This window comes from Pan paniscus, chromosome 11, assembly GCF_029289425.2.
Source record: "Pan paniscus chromosome 11, NHGRI_mPanPan1-v2.0_pri, whole genome shotgun sequence".
NCBI lineage: Eukaryota > Metazoa > Chordata > Mammalia > Primates > Hominidae > Pan > Pan paniscus.
In genome coordinates this window covers 82523098-82539470 of record NC_073260.2, presented here as the reverse complement: position 1 = coordinate 82539470, position 16373 = coordinate 82523098, and the positions used below count along the sequence as shown (strand labels likewise).

The following is a 16373-nucleotide window of genomic DNA, read 5'->3' as shown; positions in this document are numbered from 1 at the left end:
AGATAACTAAGTGCTTTATTTTTTACTTTTAGATGCAATTTTTTTTGTCTTAGCAGTGGCCAAATTAAAAATCAATCTTCTTAGTCACAAAGTACTACCCCATACCCACCTTCTTTTTCCCCAACCATGCCAAAATGAGAATATATGAAAGATATGCACCATTTGTATGATAAGGTAGAGGAAAATGATCTCTCAGGGCTAAGTGCAGTTGTGCCTCGCAAAATTAAAAAGAAAGAAACATTCATTGGGAATATCCTCATCCTTCAGGTTCATAGACTGTGGACTGTTAGAACAAGGAATCTCAGGAGTTCTGGAATCGGCCTCCCACCATCTCCACCAAGATTACAGATAAGGAAACCAAAACATAGGGTTAGGAACCTCTCTGCTTTTTCACCCCCTTTGTGTAGCTCATCTTCTTTCTCTTGAAACTGCTCTCAACCAAAATAAATTTGTTCTAAGAAAAGTCTTGAAATGTGGTCAGGTAGATTTCAATAATTCTGCAAACTGGGATCTTTCACAGGGGCTTTGCAAGTTTCCAGGGTTTAAGCTTAAGGCAAAGGGAATAAATACCCAGGGAAATGATTTTAAACACCATGGAAGACAGCTTTTAGTGGAGAGTTAGGGAGGCTGTTTTAGGTCTGGTTTGAAGAAGCAGACCTTGAGATAAAAATTTCCGTATAAGTGATTTGTTAGGAAGTGTTTCCAGGAAAAGACTTGTAGGGGAGTAGAGGATTACAGGAGGGAGGCAAAGGAGGCCAAGCAAGTGTGTAATGCTGGGCAAAGTCATGTAGAGGGTATTTTGGGCTCAATCTCATAGGGGAGTTCTGAAATCATTGCAGGCCATGCCTTAGAGTTGTGCCATCCAAGGGGTGAGGGAGCAGAGGTATTTATACTACCGCATCTGATAGTCATTAGTTAAGAGCTACCCTGGTTTGTGGAGGGTGAGGTGGGGTAGGAAGTTTCAATTCTCTACCCTGTGGTGGACTCCAGTAAACTGAGGGCATCCTTCCTAAAAAGCGTCAGGCTGCTGGGGCTTGACAGTATCTGCTGCAGATGCCTTCCTGGTACCTTCAAATCATACTAAGGGGTGAATCCACTGGTTCATCTTACTCCCCTGGTTCATTTTGTAGAATCAATGATGGGGTCTTAGCTTCCTTATAGCCTTTGGAAATTTTATTCTAAATGAGAGTTGAGGAAAAGAAGATTTCAGCTACAGTAAATTAGCCACAAATTCAGATATTTGGTTACCAGGTTCTCCTTTTTGCCTCTCTTAGGGAAACTCAGTTTCCAGTAAGGAAAAAGACTTAAAAATATCAGAACAGCATATATTCCAAGTAGCAATCAAAAGGAAAATAGCAATGCAATAAATGTTCTAAGACTTATATCTAATTACCAAGCATGCCACATCATGGTGGTTATTTTTTCCCTCAAGTGTAATCCATCTGTACCTCGAATAATAACAGGAGTTATTGGTGTAGTCCAGACTCCACTTCACTGGCCAACTCATAACTCTAATTGGAAGAATGAGAAAAGAGAGGAGAGAGAGGAAGGGGATGAGGAGAGAGGCAAAGGGCTAACAGCTGGTATTGCAATTGTATAGATAATTAATCTCCTCATGTTGAACAGAAGGGAGAGTGAGATGAGGAGTCAGGGAGAAAGAGAAGGACAAAGTCAGGCTGGGTGTGGTGGCTCACACAGTTAATCACAGCACTTTGGGAGGCTGAGGCAGGTGGATCACTTGAGGTCAGGAGTTTGAGACCAGCCTGGCCTACATGGTGAAACCCCATCTCTACTAAAAAATATATATATTTATATAAAATTTATATATAGTATATATAAATTATACATATATTATATATTATATATAATATACAAATTATATATAATATATAAGTTATATATTATATATAAATTATATGTAATATATATAATTTATATATTATATATAACTTATATATTATATATTATATATAAATTATGTATATTATATATATTATATATAAATTATGTATATTATATATATTATATATAAATTATGTATATTATATAATATATAAATTATGTATTATATATAAATTTTATATGTATATTGTATATATAAATTTTATATGTATATTTTATATATATAAATTTTATTTGTATATTTTATATATATAAATTTTATATGTATATTTTATATATATAAATTTTATATGTATATTTTATATATAAATTTTATATGTATATTTTATATGTATATTTTATATATATAAATTTTATATGTATATTTTATATATGTAAATTTTATATGTATATTATATACATATATATAAATTAGCCGGGCATGGTGGCTTGCACCTGTAGTCCCAGATACTCTGGAGGCTGAGGCGGGAGAATTGCTTGAACCCAGGAGGCGGAGGCTGCAGTGAGCTGAAGGCTGCTATGAGCTGAGATTGTGCCACTGCACTCCAGCCTGGGTGACAGAGCAAGACTCTGTCTCAAAAAAAAAAAAAACAAAAAAGAAGGACACAGTTAGACTCATGGAAACTGCCATGGTACCAAGTGAGAAGTCTCTTTCATGGTGCCTAAAGATGGTAACAGCCAGTGCTTATTGAGCCTTCACGATGCACCAAGCTCTGTTTTAAGGCCTTCTTCATGAATTAACCCATTTAAACTTCTCCATGATGCTGTAAGTGAGGAAACCAGGGAACTCGCTCTAACTCCACAGCTTGTCAGTGTTAGGGCTGGGATTTGAATCTAGGCCTGCTGGCTCCTAGGTCTGACCACAATGTCAACCCTGTATGCTCAGCTGGCTTTGATATCTGCCTATCATATATGAACTCATTCAGGCTAATTTATCTGAAATCTACTTTCATCCTCTGAGTAGACATTAGCCGTGTTTTTTTAAAAAATAGATTTTTAATTATTTGTGTAATGTACTGTGTTAGGCTGTTCCTGCATTGCTATGAAGAAATACCTGAGACTGGGTAATTTATAAGAAAACAGGTTTAGTTGGCTCATGGTTCTGAAGGCTGTACAGGAACCATGGTGCCAGCCTCTGCTTCTGGGGAGGCATCAGGGAGCTTACAGTCATGGTGGACAGCAAAGGGCAAGCAGACATCTCACACAGTGGGAGCAGGAGCAGAAGAGAGGAGGAAGGTGCCACACACTTTTACATGACCAGATCTTGCAAGAACTCACTATCACAAGGACAGCACCAAGAGGAAGGTGCTAAACCATTAATGAGAAATCTGCTCCCGTGATCCAATCACTCCCCATCAGGCCCCACCTCCAACATTGGGGATTACGGTTCAACATGAGATTTGGTTGGGGACACACATCCAAACTGTATCTTGCACCAGTACATGTAAAAAATTAAAGTTAAAACATCACGGAAAATACTGAAGTCATGGTTTTCTTTGGTTAACACTCCTAAATGTGTGTTTCCCTCTCCTATTATCCTTCCATTAGTCTCATTTTACTGTGTATCACTTCGGATCTTTACAAATATATTTAGATGCTTACATATGTATTTTTTGAATATATTTTTTGAAAGCCTCCCAAACTTTCTCAATTTCTGGCTGTCTCTTAGTATCTTAGTGATTATTTCATGGCCTCCATAGGCCAGGAGAATACCTAACAGTTTCATCTAATAAGAGTTAGATCCAAACAAGTAGTTATGTCCTAAAATTTTAGTAGTTATGTAAGACATTATACATATAAATTGCAGAAAAAATAGTATTTTCATTTCATTCTTAACCACAATTTCTTAATAACGGGTGCCTGTTGGGCACCCCTAGGATCATATTGGACACACTACCATGCTCATTGCTTGTTGCACACCTATTTCTGTGTGGTACTTGCCTATTATCACAGCAACTGCTAGAAACCAAGCTTTGCAAAATATATGTATATATTTTATCAAATATACATATTTGATACCATATATACATATAATATCAAAAGGAATATAGCACAGCCAGGTGTGGTGGCTCATGCCTGTAATCCTAGCACTTTGGGAGACCAAGGTGGGAGGATTGCTTGAGCCCAGGCTTTTGAGGCCAGCCTGGGCAACATAGAAAGCCCTGCCAAAAAAAAAAAAAAAAAAAAGGAATATAGCACAATCTTATGTTGGAACTGTGTACTCCTTCGAGTTCATAATTCACATGGCGCTGACTGATGTCTACTGTGGCTGTGTTTCTCTGGGGTGATTTAGTGCACAGTTTGAGAACTGACTGCAGGTATAATGATAAATTTTTCAGTTCACTTTTTGTATCCCACAATATGCCTTAGAGATCTGTCCATGTTACACATAAAGATCTCCCTCATAGAAAACACTGCTGCAGAATCATCCAGAATATGAACAGATCACAGTCTATTTACCCATTTTCCTGATGATGGCCATTAATGTTATTTCTAATATTTTATAATTTTATATAATATTGCAGTGAAGATTCTTGTTGGGTACCTCTTTGTCCACATGGGTAAGTTGGAGAATAAAGAAATTACTGGGCCATGGACCTGTCAGGTGGGTTTTTTTTTTAACTTTTTTTTTTTTAAATGGAATCTTGCTCTTGTGGCCCAGGCTGGAGTGCAATGGCGCCATCTTGGCTCACTGCAACCTTTGCCTCCTGGGTTCAAGCGATTCTCCTGTCTCAGCCTCCCGAGAAGCTGGGATTACAGGCACCTGCCACCACGCCAGGCTAATTTTTGTATTTTTAGTAGAGATGGGGTTTCACCATGTTGGCCAGGCTGGTCTCGAACTCCTGACCTCAGGCGGTCCACCTACCTTGGCCTCCCAAAATGTTGGGATTACAGGTGTGAGCCACTGCGCCCGGTCTTTTTTAACTTTTAAGTTAGGGGTACATGTGCAGGTTTGTTATATAGGTAAACTTTTGTCATAGGGGTTTGTTGTACAGATTATTTCATCACACAGGTATTAAGCCTAGTTCCCATTAGTTATTTTGCCTGATCCTGTCCCTCCTCCCACCCTCCACCCTCTGATAGGCCCCAGTGTGTGTTGTTCCCCTCTATGTGCCCATGTATTCTCATCATTAGCTCCCATTTATAAGTGAGAACATGTGGTATTGGTATTTGGTTTTCTGTTTCTGTGTTAGCAGTTTAATGAATACTAACAAGTTGAACTTGGCCCTCTTTGAAGAAATGATTTCCTGTAATTCCTTGAAACATTATTGCTGGCTTATTTTTCCTAGGACTGCATACCTCATGACTCTCCCTTTGGGGAAGAATAGCTGTTCTGGAAAAGTGTGTAGAGATCACCTTGTAGAAGTGGGTAACTGAGATACACCAGGCCTGAAAGGCAAATGTAGGGTGTGGTTAGGCTAAGAGGAAAAGGATGATAGAAACTGATCTGAAACTGCAAGGTGTATTTCTTAGGACAATAAGGAGGCCAGTTTATTTACAGTAAATAACTTATTTAGGACACAGATGGCAAATACCTTTCAGGCTTGCCTTACATGTTCCCTGTCTCCTCCGTGGCAGAAATCGCCAATCTATAGTGGCATGGCAGACATAGCCAATCCATCATGGCACTTATTCTCTCAGAGCCTGCACCTGGTTTTGGAATCCTCCTCACAGCCCTGGTGTGGGCACACAAAATGAAACTGACTTGTCACCCCTGGAGTCAGAGACAAGTTGGAGAAGCAGGATAAAGTTAGGCAAGAAAGGGCCGAGGAGTTGAAAGAATGCCAAACAAGGAGAATTTGGAAAACATATTTATATTTCAGACTTTATTAGCAAAATAACTGGTGATTCTCCTCTGCAAAACAATTGCAGTAAGTATTGATATTTTGCTGCTATTTGTTTTCTTACCTTAGTTCTAAATGATCCTATTTATTTATTTCTAGAAAAGTAATTTAACCACCAGGGGCCTCTTTTATTATTCTTCTCCATGAAGCACATATATTGAAAGATGTGGTCTACCAATTAAACTGTACCTATTAAATAATAAGAACTGCATCGGCCAACAATCATTTTATTGAGTATTTTCACATTTCATGCACTGTGTATATTACATTTGTTAACTTTTTAAATCCTCGCAACGGCCCTAAGAGGTGGGTGTGATTACTGTTCCCATTTTATAGTCGAGGAAACTGAGACACAGAGAGATTAAGCATCTTGTACAAGGTTTATAACTGGTAAGTGGTATAATCAATGTGTCTTCCACTGTTCAGTTATAGCTATATAACTTCTAATTAGAAGGCAATAACGAGGGTCCTCAAATGAGTTGATATAATTTTAGCCAGAAGCAAAAAGACTTGTTTTTTCAGTTTGTCTGTGCAACCTGGTCAGGGGTAAATATATGTTTTTTTGTGTGTGTGACTTTCCATAATGTTGAAACTCTTATAAGACTCCCATTATTGTTTTTGAAGACTGCAGAGATTTGACACCCTCAGTGGTTTCTAGATTAGAAACCACTAATTTGACGATTCAGTTTTTCAGCTCCTGAGAAAGTAGGGAGTGCTCACCGAGAAGAATATGCATTTTAGAGCAAATGATCAGCCAGGAGGCCATACAGTTGAGAGGTTAAGGGCCCATGCACCAGAATCCTGCTGCATGGTTGGCTTCACTGTTTATCAGCAGAGTGACCTTAGTCAAGCTGTTTAACATCCTGAGCCCCAGGCTTCTTATTTATAAGTGGAGTGGTAGGGAGGACTACATAAGATAGCACATGGAAATGTTTGAATGGCACTTGGCGTTTAGTAAGCGCTCAACAAATGCCAGCTCTTATTATGGTTATGCATTTACATCAAAGAATATGGATAATACAGGACCTGAGGCTTACTGGATAACACAAAGGAGATAGAGTGAGGTGCAAGAGCTCAATGGACGGTAAATTTGCTCTTCTGACTTCCTCTCCGGCATCAAGCAGGCGGGATGCCTCCAGAAGGAGAGCTCCCTGACCTCAGGATGGGTAACCCAGGACACCCCCTGTATCATCTCTAAACTACAGGTGTATAAAGTGACTCTAAGTGACATTCCCTGAGCAGCTTCAGGGACCTCATGGTTAGTAATCTTAAAAGCTGCCCAGCTCTCAGCATGTCGAAGTGATCTTTGTATGTGCTGTAGAGAGGGCCAGCCACTGGGACCAGCGTGGTGCCTACTTCAAATGCCTGTCAGTAACGTGGTTCTGAACTCCCCCAGTCTTTTGGCTTCTTTATTTTGTGATAGAGCTGATTTTTCTTCTTGATGACCTCAGGCCTCTGAAAATGAGATATTTAAGATCATTTACTCCTCCCTACTGTAAAGGAAGAATTGCCTCTGCATATGATAGGGCTAATGCTGGCTTGGCCCAATATTCCTCTTAAGGGAATTTGTCCCGGAAGCAGGACTGGATGCTGATGCTGCCTTGGACTGTGATTCTTTGAGGTCGTGGATGTCAAATGCTAAAAGTCTTTAGCCATATGCGGCTTTCACAGAACCATGCAGCTCAAAGAATCACCTAGGAGTCAATTAGCGGTACTAGAACATCCCATTTGAGAGCATATTCTCTCTCTTGTCCTTCTCTCCTAGCAACTGTCTGACTCACATATGACTTGGAAAATGTTAACTCTGTAATTTATATCCTTGTCTGCGCTATGATTATTGCCAAGTTGTTTATGTTGGTCTTCAGAGTGTGGAATTCTGGAGAGTATCTATGGAAACCGAGGCTGTACTTTGGAATTCCTTTTAGTTATTAGGTATTCATTGTATGGTCCAGCAATTTGACCCCTGATCTCTGCTTTTTTTTTTTTCCTCCCTAGCACTGGCTTGAACCTAACAAGTCCATCTTCAAGCAAATGAAAAGTAAGTGTCAATCTGTGACTTTACTTTTGCTACAATGTGTCCAAAGATAGATACTGTTCCCTGACAAACTTTCTCCTGCCAGGGGAATAATAGAGTTGAAGAGGTGTTGGGGGGTGTGGGGGCTTCTCTCTCCCCAGGAGAGCTCTGTATTTTCTCCCCTCTTTTTCTATGACCCTCATCTGCACCAGCATCCTATAGTCTCCTGGGCCTCTCTCCCTCCCCCCGATCTTGCCCTCATATTTGATATCTGAGCAGGGGCTTTGGAATTGGATGGTTAAATACCTCTTAAACACAGCCACCAGGTACCTGGTTCCTTTTGATTATGAGGGTTGCTGATTAGTCATTAAGTGTGGGAGGGGGTGCAGTATTAAGGAAGATGGGAGAAGCAGATGTGTTTGGAAACTAAAATTTTACCAATGACTTTGCTGAAGACTGTATCATTATTTTCCATTCCTTGAACTCCCCAAAATGAAAAACAATTTTTTCTTCTAGGCAATTGTTTTAAATCTCCGATGTTCTGAACTTCTTTTTTTTTTTTTTTTTCCTCTCTCTCTCTTTTTAACCAGTGAGCTCTTGGGGAAGTTGGCTTGGATAACAACATCTCTCTAGCACCCCCTGGTCATCCACCTGGGACCCTGTGAGGAGGGTGTTCACTGGTAGTCCTGGGTGACATGATGTTTTGTTCTGGTCACTCATGCCAGGCTGTAGCCAACCTGCTTTTATTTATGATTTGGAGGAGAACTTCTGAAATGCACCTCAGAAACTTACTGCCTGCCCCCAAATCCACTTATCCCTCCACATCCACTTTCCCAGGGCTCTAAAATGCAGGTGATGAATCAGTTTCTCGTCAGAGATTAGGTTAATGCATATTATGTCACTTGTCATCATTCAAGGGATTCTTTCATTTTTTGAATATGAAGAAATTATTCTGGGCAGGGTTTTCAGGTGAAAGAAGGAAGAAACTGAACATGGACTACAAACTAGCAGGCAGCGTATCTCTTCTTTAACTTTCTTCTTTTTCCCTGCCTCCCTGTCCCTTTCTCCCTCTCTTCCTCCCTTCCCATTCCTCCTCCCTTGGTCCTTTTCTTTTCCTTCCCCTCCCTCTTCCATCCTTCAAGGGCAAACTCTGTCTGGCTAGTGAGGAAGGATGGTTCAGATTGCACAAGTGCAGCAGTGGGTGTGGAAAGTCCAGGGAGGCCAGGCTGCTGGGGCAAGGCTGGAACAGAGTTGGGGTGGGGCTGGAGCAGAATTGGGGCAAGACCGGAAGAGAGTTGGGATGTGCATCCAAATAGAAATAATAGGACAGGCCAGGCTCATGCCTGTAATCCCAGCACTTTAGGAGGCGTGAGGCGGGCGGATCAGGAGGTCAAGAGATTGAGACCATCCTGGCCAACATGGTAAAACCCCGTCTTTACTAAAAATACAAAAATTAGCTGGGTGTGGTGGTGGTTGCCTGTAGTCCCAGCTACTCAGGAGGCTGAGGCAGGAGAATCGCTTGAACTCAGGAGGTAGAGGTTGCAGTGAGCAGAGAGCATGCCACTGCATTCCAGCCTGGGCCACAGAGCAGGACTCCGTTTAAAAAAAAAAAAAGTAATAAGACAGGGTTCCCAGGAGGCTACATATAGTATGATATGCAGGATAATGAGAATGAGCTAAAATGCCTGAGAAAAAAAATTGCTGATTCCTAGCTTTTATTCCTTAACTACAAAATATTGATATTTTTGTTTATATATTTGAAAATATTTAGACTATTTTTCAGTATAGTAAATGGTTCTTTGACTTTGGTTCTTATTAAATAAATGCCATGCAATATTTTCCTTTTGTCCTTAAGCCATACCCAGTTTTGAAATAGAAATTTATCTTTGAAGGCATTTCAATACTTAATAGAAGCAAAAAATTAAACTTTGTGAGAAGTTTAAAACTTGTGAGAAATTTAGTGTTTAAGAGCATTTTCTCTATAATACAGCAAATCTGAACAACCAACTAAAATGCATAATTTTTTTTTAAAACAGGGTCTCATTCTGTCACCAGGCTTTAGTGCAGTGGTGCAATCTTGGCTCACTGCAATCTCACCTCCCAGGTTCAAGCGATTCTTGTGCCTCAGCCTCCCAGATAGCTAGAACTACGGGCGTGCACTACTGTGCCTGGCTAATTTTTGTATTTTTAGTAGAGACCGGGTTTCACCATGTTGGCCAGGCTGGTCTTGAACTTCTGATCTTAGGTGATCTGCCTGCCTCTGCCTCCCAAAGTGTTGGGATTACAGGCGTGAGCCACTGCACCCACCCTAAAACACATAATGTTTTATTAGAATGGTGTAAAGATTGGCATTTGACTACTGGCCAGTCTTAATCTAATGACAAATGAAATCTGAATCTGGAAAATAGAATTGTATAAAATTCAGTGTCTGAACCAGACAGGGAAACTCACTGATTCTAGGACTGCAAGGGTCTTACCCACCACCCATTCCCTGTTGTATTGCTAAAGACATTACCGAACAAAAAAATTATGTAATTTTCTCAAGATCACAAACCTAGTGTGATTGTTGTTGTTGATGATGTCTTTCAGTATGAAGAATTTCTTTGTTCTTGTATATATGCCCTAGAAATATTAACTTTACTGTAAATTAGAAAAATTTTAAACTATGGCTTTTATATTGTTAATCCAGAGAAACCAAGTCCAACCCTGGGGACTTGTCCATGAATTTATCGAAAGAGTCTGGTCACAGGGCCCCAGTGGCTTCATCCTTTTATGCTCGTATCACCTTTCAGTAGGCAATGGCTGCAGAATTCCTTGGAGGAACTGTTTCTTACTCACAGAGGATGATAGGCCTTCAGGTTCTTCTCTCTGACCCTATTAAGATCTTTCTGACTATGGATGTTCCCAGGAATGATGTTTCCCAGGGTTGGCTGAAGGTCAGCTATCCTGATTAACAAACATGGCGTTATTATTTTTCACTAGTTAAAAAAAAAATCATGTTTGTGTTTTCTCAGTTTAGAAAGATTTAAAATGAAGACAAAAACTATTTCCTTGCTCCTCCCTCTATATCAAGCTCACCCCAAAGAAATAACGATTGCAAACAATATTTTGTATATCCTTCCAAGAATTTTTATGAATGTATATAATCCCCCAACATATATAAGTCCTTTGATAAACAGCAATGAGATCAATCTCTATATATTTTTCTTCATCTTGTTATTTTTTTCTTGATTAATTTTAGAAATTTAAAAATATCCATAATTGATGATTGGCCTGATTTAAAAAGTGGTTTTCTGAGTTAATTGTATGTGTGTATTTTATTTATTTATTTATTTATTTATTTAGAGACAGAGTCTCACTCTGTCACCCAGGCTACAGTGCCATCTTGTGATCTTGGCTCACTGCAACCTCTGCCTCCCTGGTTCAATCTCTTCTCCTCCCTCAGCCTCCCTGAGTAGCTGGGATTACAGGTACGTGCCACCACACCCAGCTAATTTTTGTATTTTTAGTAGAGACAGGGTTTTGCCATATTGGCCAGGCTGGTCTTGAACTCCTGACCTCAGGTGATCCACCCATTTTGGCCTCCCAAAGAACTGGGATTACAGGTGTGAGCCACTGTGCCCGGCCTATAATGTATTTATTAAGGGAGATCAAGGTGGTTTGGGTGGCTTCTGGTATTTTGCTATTGTAAAGTGTACTGCAATAAACATGCTGTATACAGTACTGCATCTTGTGAAAGTACATCTGTGCTAAAAATTCCTAGAAATGGGCCAGATGTCATGGCTCATGCCTGTAATCCAAGCACTTTGGGTGGCCGAAGTGGGTGCATTACGAGGTCAGGAGATCGAGACCATCCTGGCCAACATGGTGAAACCCTGTCTCTACTAATAGTACAAAAATTAGCTGGGTGTGGTGGAACGTGCCTGTAATCCCAGCTCCTCGGGAGGCTGAGGCAGGAGAATCGCTTGAACCAGGGAGTCGGAGGTTGCAGTGAGCCAAGTTGGTGCCACTGCACTCCAGCCTGGGCAACAAAAACGAACTCTGTTTAAAAAAAAAAATTCCTAGAAATAGAATAAGTAGATCTAAAGATATATACATTTTAAATTTCCTTGGTGATAAATATCTAGTCAAGGAGCTTTTAGCCATTTAAATCTAATGACACAAAATGTTACAAAAAATCTAATGACACAAATGACACAATCTGACTCCCTCAAATGTTACCTGAGAATGATTCTTTCCCCAAAACTTGTTGAAAATAGGGATAATTAAATTTATTTTTCAAGTTTATGAAGGAAGAGAAATGTCTGTTTAATTGAAAAGCTAATTAATTACACAGTTACTTAATTTGGTATACATTTTTACATTAAGATGTTTCTTAAATCAAAGTCTTATTTCTCCTCTGAACTTAGAAGAGATGCTAATGTTTTAATTTTTAAATTAACATAGCCTGTAGTCCCAGCTACTCGGGAGGCTGAGGCAGGAGAATGGCGTGAACCCGGGAGGCGGAGCTTGCAGTGAGCCAAGATGGCGCCACTGCAGTCCAGCCTGGGTGACACAGCGAGACTCTGTCTCAGAAAAATAATTATAATAAAATAAAAAAAAAAATAAATTAACATATGGTAAAATTGACTTTATTTTTGTGTGCAGTTCTGTGAGCCTTTACTCATATAGATTTTCATGACCACAAACATAGACAGGATGCTGAACAGTGTCCTGGTTTTCATCACCCCAAAAACCTGCCTGTGCTGTGCCTTTGTGGTGACATCACTGCCTTCCAACAACTCGCAACCACTGGTCTGTTTCATGCCAGTATAGTTTTCTTTTTTGAATATCATACAGGATGTAATTTTTGAGATCAGCTTTTACTCAGGATAATAACTCTGAGATTCATCCAAATTGCTGTGTTTATCAATATATAATAGAAGAACACAATGGAAGTAGAAGCTAGTCTTTGAAAATATCAAGAAAATTGATGAATTTTTAGCAAAATGGAGGAGAGGAAAAAAAGAGGGAGAAGACACAAATTACCAATATCAGGAGCAAATGAAGGGACATTACTACAGATCCTGCAGAACAACTCTAGGCACAGAAATTTGATTGCTTAGATGAAATAGATCTCTTCCTCAAAAGCCATGACTTACCAAAACTCACCCAAAATAAAATATATAACTTGAGTAGTATTATAACTATTAAATAAATTAGGCTTGAGATTTTCCAGAAAAGAAATCTCCAGCACATTTGCTGTTCCTACTGTTGCAGCCAGCACTTCCTTTTCTATTCCTCAAGCCTGAATTAGGAGTATCTTCTGGAGTATTCTCTTTAGGAGCTGATGCTCACTTCCAGATGTCTCCTGGGTTCTGTCCAGAGGATACTGGAGGGAAAATCGTGGTGAATTTACCACTAGTTTAGCGGGGTCCTTTGCATTCTCATCTTCTTTTCCCATCTGCTTGCTACTATTTACTTTTCAGAGTCCTTAAATAGTTGCTGCATGTGTTCTGCCAGGTTTTATAGCTGCATTCAGTGAAAGAGATGGGGTGGGTTGCAATGAACCCACTCTACCTGGAATTAGAACCTTAAAATCAAACTTTTAATTATTGCTTTTCTATTAGGTGAAAATGCAGGTGGGCTTCATGATTGGGCAGTGCTGAGGGAATACCCTTCTCATTTTCCTATGCCATTGCCATGTCCATAGGTACAAATGTGGACTGAGATGTTGATCCATTTTTTGTTTCTTTAAGAGTACTCGGATAACAGATTGCCTTCAAACAAAGTGTTAACTGAATTGCATATTTTTGAATGTTTGGTTTTGCAGAGTCCTTGCTTTTCATGAAGGAATGTTGCTATGCAACATAACAGTGACTTCTCACTTATAATTTTTTTTTTTGTTTTTTGAGACAGAGCTTCATTCTGTCAACCAGGCTGGAGTGCAGTGGCATGATCTTGGCTCACTGTAACCTCCGCCTCATGAGTTCAAGCGATTCTTGTGCCTCAGCCTCCTGAATAGCTGGGATTACAGGCACATGCTACCACACCCTGCTATCACTTAGAGTTTTTAGCCTTGACTACATAACTGTGGAATGTGGCCCAATGTGTATACATGAAGTGGCACACATCAAGGGGACAGATATTGTATGTTCTACAGGATTTTTTAGCTGCTCAAATTATATTAGCATGAAAAAAATTTTAAAGTTACACACTATGACTCAGATGTGCAGAAATGCAATATTATTTTCCTATGACTGAATTCAACTTGCTTGTGATTTTCTTCTTTCTTTGAGAGCAAAGCATTTAATCTTGTCACTTCAGGGTAACTCAGGATCTGCTAGTTTATTTTTTGTTTTTGTTTTTTGAGACAGATTTGCTCTTGTCGCCCAGGCTGGAGTACAATGGTACAATCTCAGCTCACTGCAACCTCCGCCTCCTGGGTTCAAGCAATTCTCCTGCCTCAGCTTCCTGAGTAGCTGGGATTACAGGCACCTGCCACCATGCCTGGATAACTTTTTTTGTATTTTTAGTAGAGATGGGGTTTCATCATGTTGGTCAGGCTAGCCTTGAACTTCTGAACTCAGGTGATCCTCCCACCTCAGCCTCCCAAAGTGCTGGGATTACAGGCGAGAGCCACAGCACCTGGCCTAGGATCTTCTAGTGTAGAATTTGATCACTTTCAGAAAATCGCTCAGTCAATACATAATTTAAATGTAATTGCTTGAAAACCCATACTCCATACTGGTTTTTTTTCTTCCATATGAAGAGCTTTTCCCTTTCTCTCCACCCCAGAATGGCATCATAAGGCCAGAGAAACTTATGTACTGTCTCGGTAGTGAGGGTGACCTCTCTCTCATGTACATTCCTCGAGTCTTCCTCGGTGTGTCTCAGGTTGTTGGCATCTTTCCCCACTGCATCCTCTCTGGATGAAACTGGTCCCACCTGACCTTTGAGTGGGGTTGGTGTGTGCTGCTGAGGCCAGTGGTTCCTGCCATGGCCTTAGGATGCAAGTCTCTAGACACTGTCCTCTTGTGGCCCCCACTCCAAGTGTCTTTCTCATTGGCACTCAGCACATCTGTATTCACCTCTGGGACAGGCAGGAACTGCTCAGCCTCAGGGAAACTTGTGTACGCTATCTAAGGCTTCCTCTCTGCCTAAACACACCATGCCACCATTTCTTCAGTACAAAAATGTCAGTAAAATTTTCAGAGTTCCACACAGAAGAGTTTCCTGCAACTACCCTGGGGTTCCTTTTATCTTGCCCCCTACACCTCACTGTGTTCAGCCAAGCCGGTAGTGTTGAGGGATGCTGGATCCTTCTCAGAGATCCAAATGGTGTCCTAAACTTGCTTTTGTCCTCTGTAAATCTCTCCAGGCTCTCCACTTGCCTTCCCTAGCCATGCCCTATGCACAACGAATGCCTTTTCTCTTTGGATACGAGATTAATATCCTAAAACAATAGCTGCCTTATACACAAGTACTAACTGTTTTTCAAATGTAATGGGGAAAAAGTACTATTATTTACAGTAACAATAAAGTAAAAATAAATGTCTTATAAATAAATGTTGACAGATTCATGCAAGATCGGTAGGATGAAAATGTGAAATCCTACTGTAGCATTGTTGTAGAGTAGATTAAAAAGCGCTCAAAAAATGAAGACATCTCATATTTTGGTTAATATTCTTAATAAAGTCAGTTCTTCGGAAATTAATATATACATTCAATAATTCTCAAATTAAAAATTCAATGAGATTCTTTATGGCATTTAACAATGTTCTGAAGACTCATTTGCAAAAGAAACATGCTCGATGCTATCCAGTACATATATAAAAAGACCACTGGTGGGTCCTTGTTCTGTTGAATAGTATACCAAGGCCTGTGAGCTATAACAATTAAAGGAGACATAGTAAGAGACACATATAGTAATTAAGATATAGAGCCAGAAATGCGAAAATAATCAGTGGAACAGAAAAAAGCAGTTCCCAGTCCCCACGCCAATCCATTATTTATAGAATATGGGCTATGGTAAAGATTGTATTTCATACATACAAGGGGCAGATAAATTTTTATTCAAGGCATTCTTTTAAGGCATGATTTTTGGATTGTTTTCTTTCCACTTGTTGGGGGATGGGAAAAAGGACATTGCTCACACAATTCACAGGATTAATTCTAGATGTACTCAAAAGCCAAATATGTTTAACAATTTATAAAAGTTTTAGGTAAAAATTTAAGAATATGCTTTATAATCATGGGGTAGCCCAGGGCTTCCTGAGGAAAATATAAAACCCAGAAACAATGAAGCAAAATCCTGACAAATTTGTGCAAAAGCTAAACTTTTGAACTAGAATGCTTTGTTTGTTTGCACAGAGTTGATTTTTTTTTTTTTTTTTTTTTTTTTTGGAGATGGGGTCTTGCTCTGTCGCCAGGCTGGAGTGCAGTGGTGTGATCTTGGCTCACTGCCACCTCCGCCTCCCGGGTTCAAGCAATTCTCCTGCCTCAGCCTCCTGAGTAGCTGGGACTACAGGCGCGTGTACTGTGCCCAGCTAATTTTTGTATTTTTAGAAGATATGGGGTTTTGCCATGTAGGCCAGGATGGTCTCGATCTCTTGACCTTGTGACGCCCCCGC

At 39.9% G+C, this 16373-nt stretch overlaps 1 protein-coding gene across 6 annotated transcripts in view; it reads left to right on the top strand.

The window, feature by feature from the left end:
- FRMD3 (FERM domain containing 3) overlaps positions 1-16373 on the top strand; it is a 296678-nt gene that overhangs the window by 158627 nt on the left and 121678 nt on the right. For all 6 annotated transcript variants that reach the window (XM_003810300.4, XM_034967512.3, XM_063593988.1 and 3 more), the window contains exon 3: positions 7743-7785. In XM_003810300.4, the coding sequence (XP_003810348.3) occupies positions 7743-7785 (43 nt within the window). The remainder of the gene's footprint in view (positions 1-7742; positions 7786-16373) is intronic.